Raw genomic sequence first — 24,494 nt, 5'->3', positions numbered from 1 at the left:
GGTCAAGGGTCAAGAAAAGAGCTGCTAAAATCTCTGCAGACCCCACACACCCTGCACATAAACTGTTCATAGTTTTACCTTCAGGTGGCGCTACAGAGCACTGTTCACTAAAACCAGCCACCACAGAGACAGTTTCTTCCTCCAGGCTGTTTCTCTGTTGAACATTTAATAGAGTACAAAACAACAGCATACAGATGTTGCAAATGCACCTTTTTATTAATATATATGTGTATATTGTACATTGTACTCCGGTACACTTTGCTCTTTGGTTTTGTTTTTGCGTTACAGAATATACATATTTACAAAGTGTACCGGAGTCAAATTCCTTGTTTGTATGTACAAACTTGGCAATAAAGCTGATTCTGAAAATGTGTCTTCATCCTCAGACAATATTTGTGGAGCTGTGTGGTTTTGAGTTGTTTGACTGAACCTCAGCATTTTACCTATAATCATCTTTGGCAGATGTAAAGTTGTTTGCAAATGGTTTGAGGCTGATTTGATGCAGAAATGTGGGTGCAGGATGGAGAAAGTACACCTGGCAGGCAGAACTCAGGGAAAATGTCCAGAAATTGGTTGGTACAACTCTGACTCTATGGCCCACAGTCAGAGCTCAGGGTTTTCTACTTACAGCCACCTGTTAGTCAAGGTTCAGTGCTAACCAGACTACACTCATAACATTAAGTATTCCCAAAAGTTGTGTTCACAGCTTCCTGTCAGTCAGAGTTCAGGACCCAATCTCAACGCCACCTTTCAGTCTGAGCTTAGGCTTTATGATAAACTCCTCCTGTCAGTCAACGCTCAGGGCTCAGAAAGCTCTCCCCTCAGCCAGGACCCATACTTCCGGCTGTGAATCGGTAGTTAGCTGCAGCCGTTAGCCTCAGTTCGGCGTTGATTTAACCTCTCGGACACTGAACGGCTCTCCGGCCTCCTCTTCTGGGTGGGTCCGCCTGAAGCCGCTCCTCTGTCGGTTCTGAGCCGCTAGCTGCGCGCTAACGCGGGGCTCTATCGAGCCTTAGCCGCCAGTCCTTCTAGTTAGCATCGAGCTAACAGCTAGCTTACTGCTGATGAAAACATCGAAGGAAATCTTCACTAACAGGTGAGTCTGCGGTCCCCTCACATTCCTGTGGTAAGGTTTAAACCTCTGCAGAAGTCCCCAAATCCCCACAAGAACCCCTAACCGTCCTGCAGAGGCCCCTAAAAATTTCATAGGCCCCTGCTTTCCTAAAGGACCCCTACCACATACTTTCTGCACATATGGAGGCACCTCACACACCTGAGCACAAGATGCAGATTCCAGAGGAACACCTGAACTCGTCACATGGTGCGAAACATCAGCTGGAAGTAAAACTGTAGGAATGTGGTTGATCATCTAGAGACCTCTGGTCTGACATCTGTCCAGGTAAATATTGTCATTCCTGTCCAGAACCATCCTGAGTCCAGCACTCTCAACCTTCAGCGACAAGAACTCTGGTCATTCTTGACATATAACCACCTGAAGTTAGAGAGCTGGAGCAAACCACTTCATTTGAAATCCAGATTTTCCCTTTTCCAAAATTCCCGTTTTTCACTTGAACTGATCTGAAGTCCGTATAACTTGGACTCGGCCATTTGTTCAAGTGGTGACGTCCTTCCAGCTGGCTCCCATTTAGGATTAAAGTTTGGTCTGGGCTGTGGCATCTGGGAATGCATCATCATTTCTGTTTTTATCTTTCCAGAGTTTTAGATTTTTAAAATCTAAAAGTCACCCCAGCTGCCTAAGATCTCCCGGGATATTTTCCGAGAGTCTGGAGCAGAAACCTTCTCTGAATGTCTGGATCCTAATGAATCTCCTGATTTTGGTTCTGTTGACAGTCTGTGTCTGAATGGAAAACATTTCTAGAACTCATCAGGAATTTATCCCAGATGTAAATCATCTGGATAATTTTTACCAAGGAAAAGGAAAACGGGTTTTAACTGCATTAAATATGGTGGACGGCCTTCAGTAACATCTGTAAGAACAGTAGTAATCCAAATAATCTAGAACCTGATCTGAACCAGCCATTTTTCCTGCTGCTGCTTCAGGCTTTTCCAGGCCGATTCTAAGTTATGGTTTATGATCAGATTTGGTTTTTATGAAGAATCAAATTTTGGGAATCCAACTGCAAAAGCAGGAATTCCAAGATTATTCCCATCTAACCTTCATGTGATCCAAGCCCAAAAGATGTCTGATGTGTTTGTGGACCGGTCATGGTAGGAGTTCTTAGTGTCGATGTGTCAGATGAACTTTTACCGATCGGAACCGACCGAGGTAAACCTGTCCAGTTCTGGTCTCTAGCCAATTGGTTGGAGCATCTGGAAACATCATGGGTTCATTTTTGCAGAACTTCTTCATTTATGCCTTTTGAAGAAACTGTAGTTTACTTTTGGACGCCATTTATTCATCTGTCCTCATTTTAATTTTCTGACAATCTACATTTAAAGAGTTTTATTTTGGTTTGGTTTCATTTTATCATTCGTCTTCTCGTTTGTTCGCTGTCGACAGCTGCAGAGAGACACAATGAACTTCCATTGGCTGTTAGTCAGACTCATCTGGCCTCTTCACAAATAAAACTAGACCTGAGTGGATTCCATCTATGTTCAGTATTTTCTTCTGGATTTATTCACTGCTGCTGCAGATTCAATTATTCTGTTCAAGTTTTATTTGAAAAAATGATTTGATGAAACCAGCTTCAGCTGGTTATTTTAATCAGCCTAGAAGAGACGTACACACTAGTGGAAGATTGAAAGTAATTAGCAAGTGAACATGTTTATGACCCAGAATATAACTGAGATGAGCAGGTTAGTTAGTCAGACTATCTGCTCTGGTTTAAGCTGCAGTCAGCTGATCAACAGCCATGCCTGAAGATGACCAACTGTAGTTTTAAACAGTGTTTCCTTATTCAGAGGGATGGATGGTGTTCCTGTAGTCTCTTCACTTTGGCTTTCCAAACAGCCGACTACTTGCTTTTCATGAAGAAGAAGGTTCCGAAACAACCGGCGGTGATGCTTGATGCCACTGCAAATGCTTAGAAGACATTCACGCTCCACTAACCAGGAAGGGTGCAAATTTGCATGAGCATCAGTGAAGAACAGCGTTTGCAGAAATCGGGCTTCTTTAAGTCGAGCCGTTCCTTCAGGAGTCGGGCCGTCCCTTCCGGAGTCGGGCCGTTCCTTCCGGAGTCGGGCCGTTCCTTCCGGAGTCGGGCCGTTCCTTCCGGAGTCGGGCCGTTCCTTCTGGAGTCCGTTCCTTCCGGAGTCGGGCCGTTCCTTCCGGAGTCGGGCCGTTCCTTCCGGAGTCGGGCCGTTCCTTCCGGAGTCGGGTCGTTCCTTCCGGAGTCGGGCCGTTCCTTCCGGAGTCGGGCCGTTCCTTCCGGAGTCGGGCCGTTCCTTCCGGAGTCCGTTCCTTCAGCAGTCGGGCCGTCCCTTCCGGAGTCGGGCCGTCCCTGGCCGTCCCTTCCGGAGTCGGGCCGTCCCTTCCGGAGTCGGGCCGTCCCTTCCGGAGTCGGGCCGTCCCTTCCGGAGTCCGTTCCTTCCGGAGTCCGTTCCTTCCGGAGTCGGGCCGTTCCTTCCGGAGTCGGGCCGTTCCTTCCGGAGTCGGGCCGTTCCTTCCGGAGTCGGGCCGTTCCTTCCGGAGTCGGGCCGTCCCTTCAGGAGTCGGGCCGTTCCTTCCGGAGTCGGGCCGTGCCTTCCGGATTCGGGCCGTGCCTTCCGGAGTCGGGCCGTGCCTTCCGGAGTCGGGCCGTCCCTTCAGGAGTCGTGCCGTCCCTTCAGGAGTCGGGCCGTCCCTTCCGGAGTCGGGCCGTCCCTTTCGGAGTCGGGCCGTCCCTTCCGGAGTCGGGCCGTCCCTTCCGGAGTCGTGCCGTCCCTTCAGGAGTCGTGCCGTCCCTTCAGGAGTCGTGCCGTCCCTTCAGGAGTCGGGCCGTGCCTTCCGGAGTCGGGCCGTTCCTTTCGGAGTCGGGCCGTTCCTTCCGGAGTCGGTCCGTGCCTTCCGGAGTCGGGCCGTTCCTTCCGGAGTCGGGCCGTTCCTTCCGGAGTCGGGCCGTTCCTTCCGGAGTCGGGCCGTTCCTTCCGGAGTCGGGCCGTTCCTTCCGGAGTCGGGCCGTTCCTTCCGGAGTCGGGCCGTTCCTTCCGGAGTCGGGCCGTTCCTTCCGGAGAGCAAGCAGTTTATTTTCTGCATAAACTTAAAATGTAAACTGTACAAATGCAGGAAAACTAAACTAAAATAAATAAGTAGCTCTATCAGGGTGCAGACAAAAATAAACTAAACATCCACGCAACCAGAATACTGACGCCCACTGTTTGGATCCTGCTCTAGTTCTGCATTTGAATTCTAATCAGTTAAATAACTGAGCTGTGTTCCTCTTGAAACTTTCAGGCGACTCCAGGTTCCATAGGGTCTCACCTGTGGACCGTCCAACTGGAATCGGATCAGTTCCACCATCGAGGTATACCAGAACCATGCTGACCTAGGAAGAGCCCTGCTGCGACCACGACCATGTCGGAGAACCAGGCCAACAACAACAATGTTCCTCTGAACAACAACATGGGTCCCAACAGGATCCGAAACCCCAACATCAACCAGAACCCGCTCATCAATGTCCGAGACCGCCTCTTCCACGCCCTCTTCTTCAAGATGGCCGTCACCTACGCCCGACTCTTCCCACCGTCCTTTAGGAGAGTCTTTGAGTTCTTCGTCCTGCTAAAGGTGAGACATCTTACAGCACACCTGGACAGGATCAGGGGGTTTTCTCAGTGTTTTCTTCTTTATGGTGGTTGTTCCTCCTCCTCCAGACTACAGTAGCTCAGAAGCATCATTCCAAAAGCTGGTTATAATCGGGCCCATTAGATGTTTCTCCAGGATTAAAGCTGCTATGTAGTGCTGGGAGTCTGCGGACTTTCAGGGGAGAGCAGCCTGCAGCGACACAGTTTCACCTGCAGGTGTCAGACAGGAGGAGGTGCTCTGAGCTCAGTGAAACCGTCCATCTGCCTCTGATAACAAACACACAGCTGGTGTCATAATTATTAAACATTTCTGAAAACATGGGAGACGGTCCACACCGGGGACACGGAGACATCACAGCATCTCTCTGTCGTAGCCTCATCAGACAGACTATGGCAGACTGAGAAGGTCTGGCCCATGTCTGCAAACAACAAAGGAGTCCTGCCCTCCCCAGGGGTAGATAGGAACTTTCAGATTTGTTCTGAGTTGAGGAGCACCATGATTGGCTGAGTCTAGCATATGGAGATGCTGAGAGGAAGCAAACGTACAAAGACAAAAGTCTTTTCTTTAGAAGAGAAACAGGCTGATTTAGAAAGAAAAGGTTAGACTTAAGTAATGCTTATGTGGAACCGTTATTATTTTTATTTCCTGCCTGTTTGTGGCTCCAACTGTTCCGAGTCGCACTGAAAACAGACAGAAGACGGTTTGGTTAGGGGGCGGAGTCACTAGTCGCAGCATATTTCAGTAATTAAAATCTCCAGCTGTTAAATCGTTTTACGCTGGGCTTATTGTGTCTATGAGCACCATAGCATGCTAGCATTATGTCACGTCCCCTAGTTTGTATCCTTCTGTTTCATTGGCATGGCTTCCCTCTCTCGTCGGTACTGATCCACAGTGCTTCGTGTCTCGCTGGCCTGAACCTTCTCTGGTTCTGTTCTTTCCCTCAGAGTCTGACAGCCGCCATAAACGGAGCAGCAGTCTAGCCTGTTGTTGTGTTTGAGTCAGACTCGATCACATTGAGATGTTAATCAGTTGTAATGCAAAATGAGTCAAACCGTCTTAAACTGACCCGAATAGATTAGGTACCGATATAAGATAAGAACTTGAGTGATCCCGCAGGAAGTTGTTGTGCCAGAGTTTCAATACATAAGAAAATGCACGATGTATAAAATAACATGATATGGAATAAGAGAAGAAAAAAATAACAGCACAAATAATAAAATATATAACAGATAATGTGCAGAGCAGAATCAGGACAAAAGCTTAAAATGTCCAAGGCCATGGTTCTGGACCGGAAAAGTGTGGCTTGTCCTCTTCAGGTTGGAGTGGAGTTCCTGCCTCAAGTGGAGGAGTTTAAGTATCTCGGGGTCTTGTTCACGAGTGAGGGAAGAATGGAGCGGGAGATCGACAGACGGATCGGTGCAGCTGCCACAGTAATGGGGGCGCTGTGCCGGTCCTTTGTGGTGAAGAGAGAGCTGAGCTGAAAAGCAAAGCTCTCAATTTACTGGTCGGTCTACGTTCCTACCCTCACCTATGGCCATGAACTTTGGGTCATGACCGAAAGAACGAGATCCTGGATACAAGCGGCTGAAATGAGCTTCCTCCGTAGGGTGGCCGGGCACTCCCTTAGAGATAGGGTGAGGAGCTCGGAGTAGAGCTGCTGCTCCTCCACATCGAGAGGAGCCAGTTGAGGTGGCTCGGGCATCTATACCGGATGCCTCCTGGACGCCTTCCTTGGGAGGTGTTCCAGGCATTAAAGACATTTTAGGTTTCCTGAGTTCCTGTTCTGGTGTTCTGCCAGAACAATAAACGGCTATATCAACAGCATAGCGGTGAACATCACACTCTTAAGAGCCCTTTTCCACTGAAAGCCCCAGGATTTGTTTTACCCGGGTAATAGGAATCCCAGGGAATCTTGTATGTTCTTTTTCCATTGATTAGATAGAGCAGGACCGTTTATTAAAATCAGCCTGATGACGTCTGGGGAACTTGTGAAGAAACTGCAATACACCTTCAGTCCAGCAGATGGCACCACTCCTTCACTCCTTTTTAAAAGTTAAATCTTTTTTTGGTGTCAACTGATAAACAATTGATGATGAACAGCTTTAAGGTTTACATGAAAAGACAGACTTAAGGAAATGTGTATTTTTTATGGACACAGAAAGTGGTCTGATCATCAGCACTTCATTAAAACATTTGTCTTACAGAAATGTGTTGAAATATTAGATAATTGATGCCAACAATTACCTAAAGTGTCACAGATATCCAGGGAAAAATATTGTGTTTTATTTTCTGCTTCTTGTGGTTATTCACCACATACCTACTAAACACTTTATATTCACTTTCAGTCACCATAAACAGGTAGCAGGAAATCCCAGATTGCCGGGCCAAGATCAGGCAGCGGTTAGTGGGGAAGTCCCAGTCCAGCCGCCCGGTTAGCTTAGCTTAGCAGCCAGACCAGCCTGTAAGTGGAGCTCCGCTGAAGAGAAAATCAAAATAAACATTTAAATTTGGACTCATGCTGGATGAACTGACTGCACAGATTAAGTTTTGAGGTCTACATTCTCACCTAAAACATCTTAAAACTACTTTTTGTGACAAATTAATGACATAAAAATGATTAATTTGTATAGTAACCTGCGCCATTACTGCAGCTGCTGGAGCCATACCTCACTGCACGTAGCCCCACCCCTTTAACAAATCCTAGGAAAAGCTGAGAAGATCATCTCCAGACCAGGACCATTTACCTGTGAAAGTGGAATTACCCGGGTACATTTGTGTCGAAACACTGCCTGGGGCTTTGTACAGGCAATGGAAAGGGGCTGATTTAGGCGATAAAACCAGCAGTCCTGGGATTGACTTCTGAGGAACACCTTTCAAAATGTTCAGTGGCCTAGGAATGAAGCCATCTACCTGTACATACTGGAGTAAGTTGTGGCCTACAGACGTCTTTGACTAGTTGTTGAAAAGTGTTGCTTCCTGTTGTTGTTGACAACCTTTTCAAGCTGCTTTGGTTGGGCTGATATTCTGTAAAACCAGACAGATAAAGTACAGGTACATTTCAAAAAATTAGAACACTGTGAAAAAGTTCAATATATAAATATATATATATATATATATTTATATATTGAATATACATCTAAAGACAACAGCTCTATCTCAGAGGCTTCTTTAAATCTTCTATGAAGTATTTGGATGTTAGCAGAATGTTGTCCAGCAGCTCCTGATTGGCTGACCTGATGTCCTCTCCATGCACTCCATCAGGCGCTCTTCGTCCTCTTCATTCTTGCCTACATCCACATCGCCTTTTCCCGCTCCCCCATCAACTGCCTGGAGGTGGTCCGAGACCGCTGGCCGCGCGACGGCATCCTGAGGGTGGAGATCCAGAGGAACTCAAGTCGAGCTGCCGTCTTTCTGCAGCACTATGACTCTGCCGGCCTCCAGGAGGAACTGGAGGCTGAGGAGGACCGAGCAGCAACAGGAGGAAGAGGAGGAGTGGTGGTGGCTGGGATAAGCCTGGGAGAAGATGAAGAGGAGGACGAGATGACTGTGTTTGACAACAGCTCAGTGCAGGTAAGTTGCAATCTACATCCTCACCTGTCTGTCTCTACCAGTCTTCATGTCTGTCCTCACCTGTCTCTTTCTGCCTGTCTGTCTCCACCTGTTTGCAGTTTGAACTGGACATTGAGCCGCGTCTAAAGCCGTCTGTGATTGGAGGAGGTTCTGGAGGAGGAGTCAACGACAGCCAGGACCTGTCTTTCAGCCCCGCCTCTAAAGGTATGCAGTCGCTGCAGGACTCAGTGTCTGAGCTGGAGATGATGACCAGAGCAGGTAAAGCCACCTCTTCCTACCGTGACTCCGCCTACTCAGTTAGACTCCTCCTCTTGTTTGTGTTTATCTGTTGTTTGTAATGTTTGTTGTTGATGCAGAGGACTTGTTTTCATGGCTGGTTGTTTTTTGCAGAATGTTTACTTAGTGTTGTTGTTGTTGATGCTGTTTGTTTACATCCAGTTGTTGTTTCAGTCTGGCCTCAGGAGGAGTACATCGTGGAGTATTCTCTGGAGTACGGCTTCCTGCGGCTGTCCCAGACCACCAGGCAGAGACTCAACATCCCCGTCATGGTCGTCACTCTGGGTCAGACTCTGAGAGCTGCTGGCGCTGCGTCACATGACCCCAGCAGGTCACATGACCTCACTCACCCCTCTGTGTTCTGTGCTTAGATCCCACCAAGGATGAGTGTTTTGGAGACGGCTTCAGTCGCTTCCTGCTTGACGAGTTTCTGGGCTACGATGACATCCTGATGTCAAGTGTAAAGGCGCTCGCTGAGAATGAGGAGAACAAAGGTACTCAGACTCCGCCCACTGTGAGAGTGCTCACCTGTTCCTGTGTTTCCAACAGGTAGAGGCAGCTGTTGGTTTTTCTGTTGGCAGGTGGGTGATGTCTCTGTGGTTCTCTGCAGGCTTCCTGAGGAACGTGGTGTCTGGAGAACATTACCGCTTTGTTAGCATGTGGATGGCCAGAACTTCGTACCTGGCCGCCTTCGTCATCATGGTTATATTTGTAAGTAAAATGAAATAAAAAGTAATTAGAAATTGACTATACATATGACTAGAAGGGCCAACATTTGGGTCAGGACAACATTATTTGAGGCAAATAAAATCCGTCCGTTGTTTGTCAAGGTGTCTGAGCCGGCTAGCATGGAGGCATCAGTGCTCCTGTCGCAGGGAGTCCAGTTCTGTTGGGTCAGAATGAGTCTGACTCTGTCTCAAGCTGTCAATGGGGGAGAGACGGGGTCCACTGGATGGGTTTCCAATAAAACTCAGTCCATCTGAGCGGTAGGAGGTGACTATGCGCGCAGGGCGCGGTGGGGGGTAGTGTCCTAGCACTTTGCATTGAGATGTTTCTGGAGCGATGCAGAAAATGGTCGACCGATGGGAAGGTTCTCCACCGAGCGTGGAGCAGCAGCATGAACAAACTGGAGGAGGCAGCTGAAAGCAGGCTGTCTTGTGATCAGTGCAGAGGTTCAGCTCCATTGGCAGATAGTGTCCTCCTATTACCTGACGTATGACTGACATATTTAATGACCAGCAGCTGTTAATATTTTCTCTCTCGGTCTCATCAGTAGCAGCAGGGGCCTTTTTAGGGTTTACAAACTGTAGCCCAGAGTCCTCCTTGCTCCTCTTTAAAAACTTGCCTTTACAGTTTGATTTATGCATTTTTCCTCTGTTTATCCCAGAAAAACATCCTCCAACAAGTCCACCTGCTGAGTGGACCCCGGCCTGGTCTCACCAAGTAGAAATTATCGGCTCTTTCTTTAGCTGTTTGGAAACCAGTGAGACCCAGAGCTCTACACGTACAATCTGGGGTTACAACCTAAAACCAATGTTGTTTTCTATAGGCTTTGCCCTTTATGGCTATCGCTAGCAGGTTAAAGGCGAAGCAGGATGGTGTCTATGCCTCACTGGGTCCGTTCGGACCTCAAACATAAAGCATCTTCTCCCAGAACAACTCCAAACTAAGCCTTCACAGTCAGAGGCGCCCTGAACTGCTGAACAACAGAGGAGAAATGATCTCTGGTCAAGGAAGAGGCTGAGGTGACAGACCTGCTGCTGTGAACAATGGAGACTAAGGTTACAAACTGAAACGGTCTAACGATGAGGTTCGCAGGTCTCCTCAGGAGGATCATAGAAGTAAAAGGATAAAAATCAGCTGCTAAATCATGCAGAAAGACCGGTGTTAACGACCCTTCAAGAGAGAAATGACCTCTGACCACAGGGAGGCTTGATTTATATTCAGCCGTAGTGAAAGAGAACAACAAAGGTCACGAACCGGGTCTGAAAATAAATCTTATCTCTCCCTGAGTGGCTTGGTGCAGCCGTTCGTGCTACATGACACGACAGAGGGGATGAGATGTTGCTTCCTTATCAGAGTTAGAAGGAGCATAGATGAAGCCAATGATCACCGAGCGTCTCTAAGCCTTCCAGTTCAGCAGCCAGTCCCAGAGACACTGACCTGTCTCTGGTAACTCCTGGAGGAACGCCTCTTCACTTCACAGCAGCTGCCACGTGAACCACGGTGCGCTTGGGGGCTTTGAGAATCAATGACAGCTGTTTCTCCTGAACCGATCCTGGGACCACAGGATCAATGGAACTGGAGAAGGTCCTGCAGGTGGATCTTCCTGTGGGCTTACTCAGAACCACAACTGGTACCTTGTGGTCTCCTGTGTAGCTCTCAGACCTGAAGCAGATCTGCAGAGTCTGCTCCAGGTCTCTGTTTTGAGGACTGCTCCTCCGTTCAGGACGCCAGGGATGTAGCCGCTCTAATGGAGAGCAGATTTATGTGCGCCCAGATTTAGAAATCTAAAAACAATCTAAATAAATCAACAAGGTTTGGTTTAATGAACACTGGTGATGCATATTTAACACAATTATCAGCTGAGGATAAATTCAGTTCTCATTTTGCTCCGGGACGTTAGCTCCTGAAGCTCAGGTCTAACGACGCACCTGAGTAGCAGAAGATCTCAGATCACCCTGAACAACAGAAGGAAGTGACATCATCTGCAACACGGACCTGCTGCACAGGCGCACTTCTCTGTGGAGAAGATCAGGATTCTGGTTTTGTGATTGAGCTGATGGAGAAGAAGCTGATAGTCAGAAAGGCTGATGATGAAGTCCAAACATTCAGAACCAACGGCTTCATTCTTGGCTTTTATTTGTGAAGTTGCAGAGGAATGTTTCTACTTCCTGTATCTGACAGGAAGTGTTGAAGTACTCTGTTTATTTCCTACTGGTCTCTCTCATTAAACATGTTTCTAAAAGTTCATCTGGTAACAGCATGGTACCTGCAGAACATTTCATAGAACCATTTATTGTTCAGGTGGAACGGGCCTGATGATGATGCACATTTTAACGGGTTTTATTTCAAATCTTTAATGATCCAAGTAAAGCTGAAAGCTGATCCATGGCTTCTACATAAACCTGAGAATAAATATAAAGAAAAGAGTGAAGATGTAAGAAGCCATAAAAACTGATGAGAGGAACCTGTTGGATCCAGAACCGGTTCGAAACTGAAGTCGGGTCTTTGTTCTTTGTTTTTCAGACGCTGTCGGTGTCCATGCTGCTCAGATACTCCCACCACCAGATCTTCGTCTTCATCGGTTTGTTTTCTCTGTTGCTCAGAAGTTGGTCCAGACCAGCTTGGTTCGGTCCAGTCCGATCAGACAGGCTAATAAAACTGAGACATTTCAGACCAGCTCACCATGCAGTTCAGACAGATTTCATGAGATCCACTTCATTCCATCTGAGACCAGTTCGATCCTGTTGAGTCTGATCCGGACCAGAACAGTTCAGGTCTGGTCCTGCTCAGGTTTCCAGATCCAAAGCTCAGCCAACATTTCTTCCACTTTCATCAGTTCATTCAGACCCGGTTCTGTCAGTAATGGATATGTCTGATGTGGACCTTGAACTAAGTCCTAACCTGATCTTTCATTTTCAGTGGATCTTCTTCAGATGTTGGAGATGAACATGACCATTGCCTTCCCAGCAGCCCCTTTGCTCACAGTCATCCTGGCCCTGGTTGGTAAGTTTCTGCAGAGGGTCACGAAGCAGGAGAACGGGTGGTTGTGGTTCTGGTGTCAGTTCTGGGATCAGGGATCCAGCCAGGTTTCATAAACACTTGACAAAAACAGTTAGAGCTTCTGGTTTTTAGATCTTCTCTATGACTCATCTGTGATGTCACTTCCTTTTGTCAGGTATGGAGGCCATCATGTCGGAGTTCTTCAACGACACCACCACCGCCTTCTACATCATCCTCATCGTGTGGTTGGCTGACCAGTACGATGCCATCTGCTGCCATACCAACACCAGCAAACGCCACTGGCTGCGGTGAGTCAGATGGCAGGAAGCAGCTTCGCTCCGTGTCTTTGTGTGTTTACATGCTGCCGTGTTGCGGACCGTCTGGATCGGTCCGACTCCTCAGAGCTTCCTGGAGCTTCCAGTTGGCTGTTCAGCTCCTAATGATACCTGTACACACCTGCAGGAGTTTCACACACAGAAACTCCTGATGTGTGTCTGCAGTGTTGGAGTGTGTTCCTGGGCTGATCCAGAGTTCTGGGCCGGTTGCTCAGGTAGCCCTGCAGGTAGGATTGGGCAGCAAGGAACTAACTTTTTGTGGCCGCTGCAGCTCATCAGGAAACTCTGCTGCAGTCGAGTCAGATCAAACTGTCACCATAGATCATGTTTTCCTCCCAAATCAGAACCATGTGACACATCATGTGGTCTCACCCAGTTCTGTTTGGTCGCAGGTTTTTCTATCTCTACCACTTTGCCTTCTACGCCTACCACTACCGCTTCAATGGGCAGTACAGCAGCCTGGCCCTGGTCACCTCCTGGCTCTTCATCCAGGTCAGAACCCACTCATCTTCTTGTGTGTGAAGCTCCGCCCTTTCTTACCTGACCTGATTGTTGTTTCTGATTGGATAATGCTCTCTTTCTTCCTGGTGTTCTCAGCACTCCATGATTTACTTCTTCCACCACTACGAGCTTCCTGCCATCCTGCAACAGATCCGGATCCAGGAAATGCTGCTGCAGAACCAGCAGGCGGGTCAAAACCAGACAGCTCTGCAGGATAATCTCAACAACAACACTGCAGCTGCTGGTGCTGGTGCTGGCCCAGGATCTGCCAGAACCAGCCAATCGGGAGACACCGGCATCCACCCACCGCAACAAGACCCCCTCCCATCATCCTCTGCAGCAGCGGGTGGAGCTGGGGAGGTCAGGGCGGAGCTAAACTGGGTCGCTCAGACAGCCGCCATCATCACTGAGGCGCTCAGCTCCTCCGTCGACTCGGGAGGAGCAGCAGGAGGAGGTGAGGCATCAGAAGGAGCAGAGATCAATGTGGAGTTCTGGATGGGAGGAGCAACACTAACGGGAACATCAGCAGGTGCAGTAGGTGGAGTTCCTGAAGTTGTTTCTTTGGAAGTTAAAGCAGCAATGGGCAGAGCTGAAACTGCACCTGAAACCACACCTGAAGACAGCAGGTGCCAGGGGAATGTGCTCAACAAAAAGGTGGAGCCCTCAGACGTCTCCTCCCCTCAGACTGCAGGTACAGACTGCGAGTCACCTGAGCTGCAGCAACAGAGCTCCGCCCCCCCGGGCACGTCCAGGTGAGCTCCTGCTGACATCATCGTGTCACCTGGATGACTCAATGCTTCAGACTGTCAGCTGACCCGGCGGGTCGATCGTTGTTCAGACAGAAAAACAGTCAGAGCTGCACTTTACTTCAGTTTAATCCAATTAATTCATTAACTGATTGATCAATTAACTAATGAACTGACTAGTGGGACTGACTGTCAGCAGGTTAATGCGAAGATGTTTCAGGTGAGCTGTGGTTCTGTGACTCGTCTGGAAACCCAAATGAGCTCACACTGACCTGTTACAGATGAAATACCAAACGAAAAGAGAGAAAATGTCCCAGTTAATTACCATTAAAACGAGCTGAAGCCCTCAGAGTGATTGTTGATTAGTTATTGATCAGTGATTGGTTCTGATTCTGACGGACCAGAGCAAAAATGGAACTCTGCTTTTATTTTGGAGGGAGAACAGGAAGCTGGTGTTTGACTGATCAATCAGGGGATCAGGTGCCTTTAAAAAGAATTTAGCAGCTGAGCGAGCTGATTGGTTGTGCCTGCTGCCACTGCTCAGGCTCCGCCTCCTATTGGAGGCGTGGCCTGTCATGACGTGTTCAGGTGCCATTTGATATTTTTTGATTTAAATAAAATAACGATCAATAATTTGTCAGCTTGCAGCAGTAAACTAAGTCATCTGCACCAGAACATGGGAATCCAGAACCAGAATCTCATTGACGCTTCAACCAATCATTTCTCATGTTCAGATTTTCTGAATATTCTGTTTCCAATGGCTGCTGAGAAGGAGGCGGGGCCTACAGATTAGGAGGGGCCTGACACTACCTGTACCTGGTTGTGGGCCTGTAGGCGGGGTTTGGGCTGTTCTTCGTGCCTCTGCTGGATGACTGTAGCCCGTTAGAAACCAGTGAAACCAGTGGCTGTGTGAGATTTTCCCTGCAGAGCAGGTGAAGCCTCCTGCAGACTCAACTGTTGTCATTGATCAGAGCTGTGAGTCACCTGTAGGTCAAAAATAAAGAGTTGTGAAACAAAACCTATTTCCTCTGGCCTTTATTTTTACCTGCGGGTCAGAACCACCATGACCCAGTTTGGCATTGAAGGGTTTTATGGGAGCAGTGGCGAACAGAAATAGCTAAATGTTCAAGAAACACCTTAAATTATATAACCCAGTGACCCGTTTACAGCTGATCAGACACCAGAACAGCTTTATTCAGAGTTCTTTGAACAGCTGGACAGGTTTTCTGAAAGTTCTGTTTCTGTCACTGCCTTTCGTTTCCACACTGTTGAAAAAACCCATTTGAAAGTCCTACCGAGCGGACTCTGCGTCTCCTAAATTCATGGCAGGAGGTTTGAACCACTGAACGCTGAGCTAATTCAGCAGTATGTAAGCTGCAGCAGAACTTTGAACACCCGGTTATAGATCGGTGTTACGGGTCAGGAAGTGGTTCTTCCAGAACACTAAGTGTGTGGAGCAAGGAGTGAAGGTGTGCAGAGCAGTGAAGCTTCTTTAGTGAGTGCAGCGACAGATCATCAACCCAGCTAAGAGCCCGTTGGGTGAACAGAACCCGAAAATGTTTTAATGGTCTGAGGGAGGAGGAAAACCAGCAAGTGGAAACCTCAGCCTGGAAAGGTCTGGCACTTCCGGACCCATGGGTCCAGACAACTCATTGAGGTTTTCTGTCATGAACGACTACAACTTGTCAGATGTTTGAAAGCTGATCCTCCGTCTTCTTGGAGAACGTTTCTTCCTCTGGTGCTCCGACACTGTTGCTCAAGAATGGGGTTCTGGCTTCGTTAAGAGAGGGAAAGCTGCGGCCCGATGCTGTTATAAGACAGTCTAAATATGTTCTGTAGCTGCTGGGCCAGATCAAGAACCGAGTTCTGCTGCTGCTTTACTGCGGTCATCGCCTCTGCTAGGAAGTCCAATAACTTCTTGTTTTCTTTAGCAAGATGAGTCTTCCTTGCAGGTCCTCTCAGAAGGTCCTCTCAGCAGAAGGAAGCTGCAGGTCCGGCCAATCAGATCAAGCTGGTGGTCTCTGTGCGTTTGTTGACTGGTGGGACCACTTCCTTCACCTCAGTGAAAACCAAGGAACTGATCACTGAAGTTAGGAAAGGTTATGGTGAACACAAAGCAAAATACACAATGAGGAGGTCCAAAGAGTACAGAACCGCTGGTATTTGGGATCTATTTAACAGAGTCGGACCTCAGCAGCTTTGCTCCAATCAGTGTTTTATGGAGCCTCTGTTAACCTTCTCCTCTCTATGTTGGTCTGAAGTTCTGGGGGTGAATGAGAAGATCATTTGTAGGTCATTCAGGCCCGCTCCAGGTTTATTGGAGGCCAGGAAGCTGGACTCTACTGCTGCATTTATTTTTCTTGTTTTATTGATAAAACCGAACAAAACCAACATGCTGCAGAACAGAACAGTTTGGACCTCCAACCCTGAGATACCAGACACCAACTACAGTCCAATGCACCTTGGAATAAATATGTAAATATGAATTATGGACCGTCAGATGGTAATGTTAAATTGTTATCTGTGGTTCTGATTTATGAAAGGAGTTCTGCTGTGGACCCACTCCTCAAACAAGAAGGGTGTTCTTCTGGATCCTCTGAAACTCATTTTAACTCGTTATGGAACCTCCATAGAACCTGTCCAGCTCCAGCTATCAAGTCAGAACTTCTTAAACATAGAACTGAGAGGGAGGTTCTGCAGAACTCGCAAAGCTTTAAGAACTAGCAGGAAGGAATAGATACTCTTTAAAGTAAGTCTGGTTCTGTCACAGCATTGATCAGGGGTGTCCAAACTTTTTGTGATGAGGACCAAAATCATCAGGTTGGGAGAGCTGGAGGGCCACAAAAATAAAAACATTGCAATAAAAATGGAAAATAAGTTTTTATTCTGTATGCTCAATAATTGACTGGAAATGCTCACACACTAGATTAGCAACTATTTTCTCCTGAAGTTCGGATCAGAACAGAAGACTGGATATAGGTCAGTAATTTATTAAATGTGTGGTTCTGATCCATTAAATAAGGATAGATTAATCATATCTAAAATGGGGCGGGAACACTTTCAGTGATGTAGTTGGGATTGGGTCGAACATATAGGTTAGAGGTTTGGGTCGGTGTTGTCCAAACATTAACACTGAAATCAGTCAAACTGGTCATATTTACTTATAAGTTATTGGTTTTATTGGCGAAAAGTTTAAATTGTTGTAGATCCGTTAGCTGCTGAGATACCAGAATTTCTGGGACAGTAAAGGATGTTTCTATTCTGTTCTGTTCTATCCAAAAGGATTTTGGACGTCATCAGAAGAAGGAAGTCCCGGCTGCAGATTCTTTTGGGCTCGACGGAACAAACTAGACAAATGTTTGGTCCATTCTCAGCAGTAGGAACAGGACTGAAGTCGCTCTTTGTTTAAACCAGCCTGCTGTATTTAGTTCGGTGTAATAAATGAGCTCTGAAGTGTTTCTGGGAGTTGAAGTCCTCGATAGACGTGCTCCTATTTACTGTGACATTAAACAGAGCAGCTGGTGTTGTAGAAAAATTAGTTTTTACCAAGACAGAGACTGATGATTGTCACTAAGAATCAGCTTTATTTTAATCTTGCAAGAGAGGATTTTTTACAGCATTGGAGAAGTTCTCAGCAGTGCTGCCAAATCATTGTGACCAGACAAAGTAAAAGTTCTCCTAGAAGCTACAACAGTTTTCAAGGTGACTCTCATGAGACCTGTTGTCCTAGATATAATCTTAACAGTGTGGGGTACATACAGGTCCTTCTCAAATATTAGCATATTGTGATAAAGTTCATTATTTTCCATAATGTAATGATGAAAATTTAACATTCATATATTTTAGATTCATTGCACACTAACTGAAATATTTCAGGTCTTTTATTGTCTTAATACGGATGATTTTGGCATACAGCTCATGAAAACCCAAAATTCCTATCTCACAAAATTAGCATATTTCATCCGACCAATAAAAGAAAAGTGTTTTTAATACAAAAAACATCAACCTTCAAATAATCATGTACAGTTATGCACTCAATACTTGGTCGGGAATCCTTTTGCAGAAATGACTGCTTCAATGCGGCGTGGCATGGAGGCAATCAGCCTGTGGCACTGCTGAGGTCTTATGGAGGCCCAGGATGCTTCGATAGCGGCCTTTAGCTCATCCAGAGTGTTGGGTCTTGAGTCTCTCAACGTTCTCTTCACAATATCCCACAGATTCTTTATGGGGTTCAGGTCAGGAGAGTTGGCAGGCCAATTGAGCACAGTGATACCATGGTCAGTAAACCATTTACCAGTGGTTTTGGCACTGTGAGCAGGTGCCAGGTCGTGCTGAAAAATGAAATCTTCATCTCCATAAAGCTTTTCAGCAGATGGAAGCATGAAGTGCTCCAAAATCTCCTGATAGCTAGCTGCATTGACCCTGCCCTTGATAAAACACAGTGGACCAACACCAGCAGCTGACACGGCACCTCAGACCATCACTGACTGTGGGTACTTGACACTGGACTTCTGGCATTTTGGCATTTCCTTCTCCCCAGTCTTCCTCCAGACTCTGGCACCTTGATTTCCGAATGACATGCAGAATTTGCTTTCATCCGAAAAAAGTACTTTGGACCACTGAGCAACAGTCCAGTGCTGCTTCTCTGTAGCCCAGGTCAGGCGCTTCTGCCGCTGTTTCTGGTTCAAAACTGGCTTGACCTGGGGAATGCGGCACCTGTAGCCCATTTCCTGCACACGCCTGTGCACGGTGGCTCTGGATGTTTCTACTCCAGACTCAGTCCACTGCTTCCGCAGGTCCCCCAAGGTCTGGAATCGGCCCTTCTCCACAATCTTCCTCAGGGTCCGGTCACCTCTTCTCGTTGTGCAGTGTTTTCTGCCACACTTTTTCCTTCCCACAGACTTCCCACTGAGGTGCCTTGATACAGCACTCTGGGAACAGCCTATTCGTTCAGAAATGTCTTTCTGTGTCTTACCCTCTTGATTGAGGGTGTCAATAGTGGCCTTCTGGACAGCAGTCAGGTCGGCAGTCTTACCCATGATTGGGGTTTTGAGTGATGAACCAGGCTGGGAGTTTTAAAGGCCTCAGGAATCTTTTGCAGGTGTTTAGAGTTAACTCGTTGATTCAGATGATTAGGTTCATAGCTCGTTTAGAGACCCTTTTAATGATATGCTAATTTTGTGAGATAGGAATTTTGGGTTTTCATGAGCTGTATGACAAAATCATCCGTATTAAGACAATAAAAGACCTGAAATATTTCAGTTAGTGTGCAATGAATCTAAAATATATGAATGTTACATTTTCATCATGACATTATGGAAAATAATGAACTTTATCATAATATGCTAATATTTTGAGAAGGACCTGTATTATCTCACACAGCTGCAAGCAGAAGGCTGAGAAACCATTACTCAAAGACTAAATAAGAGAAGAATGGAACAACACTGAGGGGTTCTAATACTTTTGTCAGTTCCTGTAGAGAATCAAGGAGCAAATCAAGCAAGACACTAAAATTTCTATAACACTGGTTATTAACATGGAGGCTTTGTGTTTCTATTCTAAGATTTGAATTTGTCGGTAATTATTTTGCTCTAATTAAAATGATAAATACTTGTATAGCACTTTCTCAAGTCCCCAGAGACCCCAAAGCGCTTTCCAGTACAATCATTCATTCATCCATTCATTCATCCACCCATTCATTCACCCATTCATCCACGCATTCATCCACCCATTCATCCACGCATTCATCCACCCATTCATTCACCCATTCATCCACCCATTCATTCACCCATTCATCCATGCATTAATCCACCCATTCATCCACCCATTCATTCACCCATTCATCCACCCATTCATCCATGCATTCATCCATGCATTCATCCACCCATTCATTCACCCATTCATCCATGCATTCATCCACGCATTCATCCACCCATTCATCCATGCATTCATCCATGCATTCATCCACCCATTCATTCACCCATTCATCCATGCATTCATCCACGCATTCATCCTCCCATTCATCCACCCATTCATTCATCCACCCATTCATTCACCCATTCATCCACCCATTCATTCACCCATTCATCCATGCATTCATCCACCCATTAATCCACCCATTCATTCACCCATTCATTCATCCACGCATTCATCCACCCATTTATCCACCCATTCATTCACCCATTCATCCACCCATTCATTCACCCATTCATCCACGCATTCATCCACCCATTCATCCACGCATTCATCCACCCATTCATTCACCCATTCATCCACCCATTCATTCACCCATTCATCCATGCATTAATCCACCCATTCATCCACCCATTCATTCACCCATTCATCCACCCATTCATCCACGCATTCATCCATGCATTCATCCATGCATTCATCCACCCATTCATTCACCCATTCATCCATGCATTAATCCACCCATTCATCCACCCATTCATTCACCCATTCATCCACCCATTCATCCACGCATTCATTCACCCATTCATCCATGCATTCATCCACGCATTCATCCACCCATTCATCCATGCATTCATCCATGCATTCATCCACCCATTCATCCACCCATTCATTCACCCATTCATCCACCCATTCATTCACCCATTCATCCATGCATTCATCCACCCATTCATCCATGCATTAATCCACCCATTCATTCACCCATTCATCCACCCATTCATTCACCCATTCATCCACCCATTCATTCACCCATTCATTCACCCATTCATCCATGCATTCATCCACGCATTCATCCACCCATTCATCCACCCATTCATTCACCCATTCATTCACCCATTCATCCACCCATTCATTCACCCATTCATCCACCCATTCATTCACCCATTCATCCATGCATTCATCCACCCATTCATCCACCCATTCATTCACCCATTCATCCACGCATTCATCCACCCATTCATTCACCCATTCATCCACCCATTCATTCACCCATTCATCCATGCATTCATCCACCCATTCATCCACCCATTCATTCACTCATTCATCCACCCATTCATCCATGCATTCATCCACCCATTCATCCACGCATTCATTCACCCATTCATCCATGCATTCATCCACGCATTCATCCACCCATTCATCCATGCATTCATCCATGCATTCATCCACCCATTCATCCACCCATTCATTCACCCATTCATCCACCCATTCATTCACCCATTCATCCATGCATTCATCCACCCATTCATCCATGCATTAATCCACCCATTCATTCACCCATTCATCCACCCATTCATTCACCCATTCATCCACCCATTCATTCACCCATTCATTCACCCATTCATCCATGCATTCATCCACGCATTCATCCACCCATTCATCCACCCATTCATTCACCCATTCATTCACCCATTCATCCACCCATTCATTCACCCATTCATCCACCCATTCATTCACCCATTCATCCATGCATTCATCCACCCATTCATCCACCCATTCATTCACCCATTCATCCACGCATTCATCCACCCATTCATTCACCCATTCATCCACCCATTCATTCACCCATTCATCCATGCATTCATCCACCCATTCATCCACCCATTCATTCACTCATTCATCCACCCATTCATCCATGCATTAATCCACCCATTCATCCACCCATTCATTCACCCATTCATCCACCCATTCATCCACGCATTCATTCACCCATTCATCCATGCATTCATCCACGCATTCATCCACCCATTCATCCATGCATTCATCCATGCATTCATCCACCCATTCATCCACCCATTCATTCACCCATTCATCCACCCATTCATTCACCCATTCATCCATGCATTCATCCACCCATTCATCCATGCATTAATCCACCCATTCATTCACCCATTCATCCACCCATTCATTCACCCATTCATCCACCCATTCATTCACCCATTCATTCACCCATTCATCCATGCATTCATCCACGCATTCATCCACCCATTCATCCACCCATTCATTCACCCATTCATTCACCCATTCATCCACCCATTCATTCACCCATTCATCCACCCATTCATTCACCCATTCATCCATGCATTCATCCACCCATTCATCCACCCATTCATTCACCCATTCATCCACGCATTCATCCACCCATTCATTCACCCATTCATCCACCCATTCATTCACCCATTCATCCATGCATTCATCCACCCATTCATCCACCCATTCATTCACTCATTCATCCACCCATTCATCCATGCATTCATCCACCCATTCATCCACCCATTCATTCACCCATTCATCCACCCATTCATTCATCCACCCATTCATTCACGCATTCATCCACCCATTCATCCACCCATTCATTCACGCATTCATCCACCCATTCATCCACCCATTCATTCACCCATTCATTCACACGCCAACAGTGGTGAGCTACATTGTAGCCACAGCTCCCCTGGGCCACACTGACTGAAGTGGTGCTGCCATACAATCAGCGCCACCGGGCCCTCTTACCACCATCAGCAGGCAAGGAGGGTGAAGTGTCTTGCCCAAGGACACAATAATTGAGGCATACAGAGCAGGGGTTTCAACCAGCAACCCATCGGTTACAGGATGAGCCACCGTCGCCCCATCTTTTTATCTGCACCTGAGCTAAGGGCCACACAAAATCAGCCCAGGGGCCATATGTTTGGACACCCCTGGTTTAGAGGAAGGTAATTTTGTTGATACTTCATGAAACTAAACTGGATCAGAATATTGCGTATTATTTTAGTTGCTTCTTTTTCACCACATGCTACTGTAAACAAACAGCATGGGGTCCTCAAGAGCTCCTAAACTTCACCCTTCATGAGCTCAGATCTCTCAAATCTCTTCATTTATGTTTGTTACGTGGTGAAAAAGACCTTTTCAAGATCTTCTTGATTTCTTTTCCAGACAAAAGTCCTGTAGGATCAATGCGTCCACGTTTCTCATTATAGAAATAGGGACAGCAGTGTCCTCAGGTCTGTAACACTTGGACGCCATTCATCACAGTGCTTTTAGAACCCATTAGTGTGACCTTTGACCCCTGCTTGCCCAGCCTTCCCTGGGTGTAAGAGGAAACCGACTTGCATTTATTTATGAAGCATTACTGGGAACCCTTCCATGAGAACGCCAATACATCCTCTGCACGAACAGAGAAAATGAACAAAGTTCCTTCTGGTCAGAACATTTCATACTTCACAAGAACTCAAGTGCAGAACCTGAGAGAACAAATTTCTCTGTTCTAGCGGAGGATCTGTGTTGCTTCCCGTCTTCAACAACTGGGTATAACTCCTGTTCATCACATTGGCTTGTTTTCAAAGTCCCCAGAATCCACACAGAATCTGGCAGATCTTTTCATGGGCAGAACCTTGGTTACGGAACAAGCCACAAGACTGGTTAGAGATCCAGTTTATTTTTTTTCCCTGGACCAATTTAAAACCCTTCTCCATCCATCCATCCATTGTCTATAAGATGGATGGCAGGGGGGCTTGCTATCTTTCTCCAGTGCTCATTGGGTGAGAGGCAGGTGTCCAGTCCATCCCAGGACACACAGTCACTCCTAAGTATAATTTACAGAGGCATGTTCATGTCCTGGCACTTCATGTACGAAGCGTGTGTACGCATAAAAACCTTGCAGCTTATTTCACGTACAACTCACCACATACAAAAATCAATGTTGCGTGAAAGTGTGCGTAAATCCTGGCAAACCTTTTCTATCAACGATAATAAACTACAGAGAACTGAACCTCCCCTAAATCCACTGAAATATGACTCCATCCAGTTTAATTCATGGAGCATCAAACCTGATGTTTCTTCATGACTTTGAGCTTTTATGGTTTAAACCAGAGCGATGAAACTGAATCACATTCAGCCTCAATAACGTCACACAACTCAGAAAATGATGGAAACAACCTCAGTTGGATGGAAACAGAAACTTCCTCTGTTTCTGTCACCTGTAGATGGAAATGCTCCTCAGTCTGAGCGCTGAGGAGCAGAAAATGCATGAGAACCATCTAAGGGACACTTTCATTCTCACTGAGAATAAAACGGTGTCGGATCAGCAGATGAACTCCTAACAAGTCAGGTTTAATGGTTCCTAAGGTGGACCAGCTGGAGACAACCACACATGTCCATAAATAGCTGCTAAAGTTGCTCCTAGTTGTAGAACGATGGCAGCTTTGGTTCAGCTGGAGGACATCACCAATGGAAGAAGTTGGAGATCCTCCTGACCTGCTGGGACATGATGATGCACGGCTCACCAGCTGGTTTAGATTGTCCAGGACAATCATCTTGGAGCTCTGCATGGAGCTGGTCTCAGTGCTACAGAGGGAAACAGAACCACTGGTACCAGTTCCAGTTCTCACTACCCTGCGGTCCTTTCAACCGGAGCTTCTCTGATGGAGCTGACTGACAGGTCGGGTATTTAACAGTCATCCCTGAACCGGGCCTTGCCAGCCATATGGGTCGGCCTCATACAGATGTTGTTCTGATATAGAAAGTTCCTCTAAACTGTGGCTCTCATTGCAGCGCAGAGATGATTTATGAATGTAATCAGAGCTACGGACTGGACCCATAATGCTATAAGGGCCTCTTAGTGGCAAGGTCTGGGTG

The 24,494-nt window shown here is 46.6% G+C and overlaps 2 protein-coding genes across 2 annotated transcripts; one reads left to right on the top strand and one right to left on the bottom strand.

Moving 5' to 3' along the window:
* Window positions 1–427: 427 nt before the first annotated feature.
* tmem259 (transmembrane protein 259) lies at window positions 428–14,246 on the top strand. The gene is made up of 10 exons (XM_047375171.1): window positions 428–1,096; window positions 4,394–4,723; window positions 8,003–8,311; window positions 8,410–8,515; window positions 8,762–8,872; window positions 8,959–9,081; window positions 9,198–9,298; window positions 11,837–11,894; window positions 12,233–12,316; window positions 12,489–14,246. Exons 2-10 carry the CDS (start codon window positions 4,514–4,516, stop codon window positions 12,623–12,625), a joined length of 1,239 nt encoding a protein of 412 aa, XP_047231127.1. The 5' UTR covers window positions 428–1,096; window positions 4,394–4,513; the 3' UTR covers window positions 12,626–14,246.
* LOC124873843 (basic salivary proline-rich protein 2-like) lies at window positions 3,152–4,459 on the bottom strand. Its single transcript, XM_047374848.1, has 3 exons — window positions 4,421–4,459; window positions 3,919–4,163; window positions 3,152–3,863 (listed from the first exon to the last, which is right to left on the bottom strand). The coding sequence occupies exons 1-3, from the start codon at window positions 4,457–4,459 to the stop codon at window positions 3,152–3,154; spliced, it is 996 nt and encodes a 331-aa protein (XP_047230804.1).
* Window positions 14,247–24,494: the final 10,248 nt, after the last annotated feature.

This window comes from Girardinichthys multiradiatus, chromosome 9 (genome assembly GCF_021462225.1).
Source record: "Girardinichthys multiradiatus isolate DD_20200921_A chromosome 9, DD_fGirMul_XY1, whole genome shotgun sequence".
NCBI classification, from domain to species: Eukaryota; Metazoa; Chordata; class Actinopteri; order Cyprinodontiformes; family Goodeidae; genus Girardinichthys; species Girardinichthys multiradiatus.
The sequence above is the reverse complement of the archived record's forward strand: the minus strand, read 5'-3'. Positions and strand labels throughout refer to the sequence as shown.

Excerpts from the sequence above, each read along its gene's own strand:
- tmem259 (XM_047375171.1), top strand. The coding sequence starts at position 4,514 with ATGTCGGAGAACCAGGCCAACAACAACAATGTTCCTCTGAACAACAAC. Across the intron at positions 8,516-8,761 it reads TTTCAGCCCCGCCTCTAAAG|TCTGGCCTCAGGAGGAGTAC; the intron begins GTATGCAGTCGC and ends TTGTTGTTTCAG. Across the intron at positions 8,873-8,958 it reads CGTCATGGTCGTCACTCTGG|ATCCCACCAAGGATGAGTGT; the intron begins GTCAGACTCTGA and ends TTCTGTGCTTAG.
- LOC124873843 (XM_047374848.1), bottom strand. The coding sequence starts at position 4,459 with ATGGTGGAACTGATCCGATTCCAGTTGGACGGTCCACAG. Across the intron at positions 4,164-4,420 it reads TCCAGTTGGACGGTCCACAG|GAACGGCCCGACTCCGGAAG; the intron begins GTGAGACCCTAT and ends GCTCTCCGGAAG. Across the intron at positions 3,864-3,918 it reads GCCCGACTCCTGAAGGGACG|GGACGGCCCGACTCCGGAAG; the intron begins GCACGACTCCTG and ends CGACTCCGGAAG.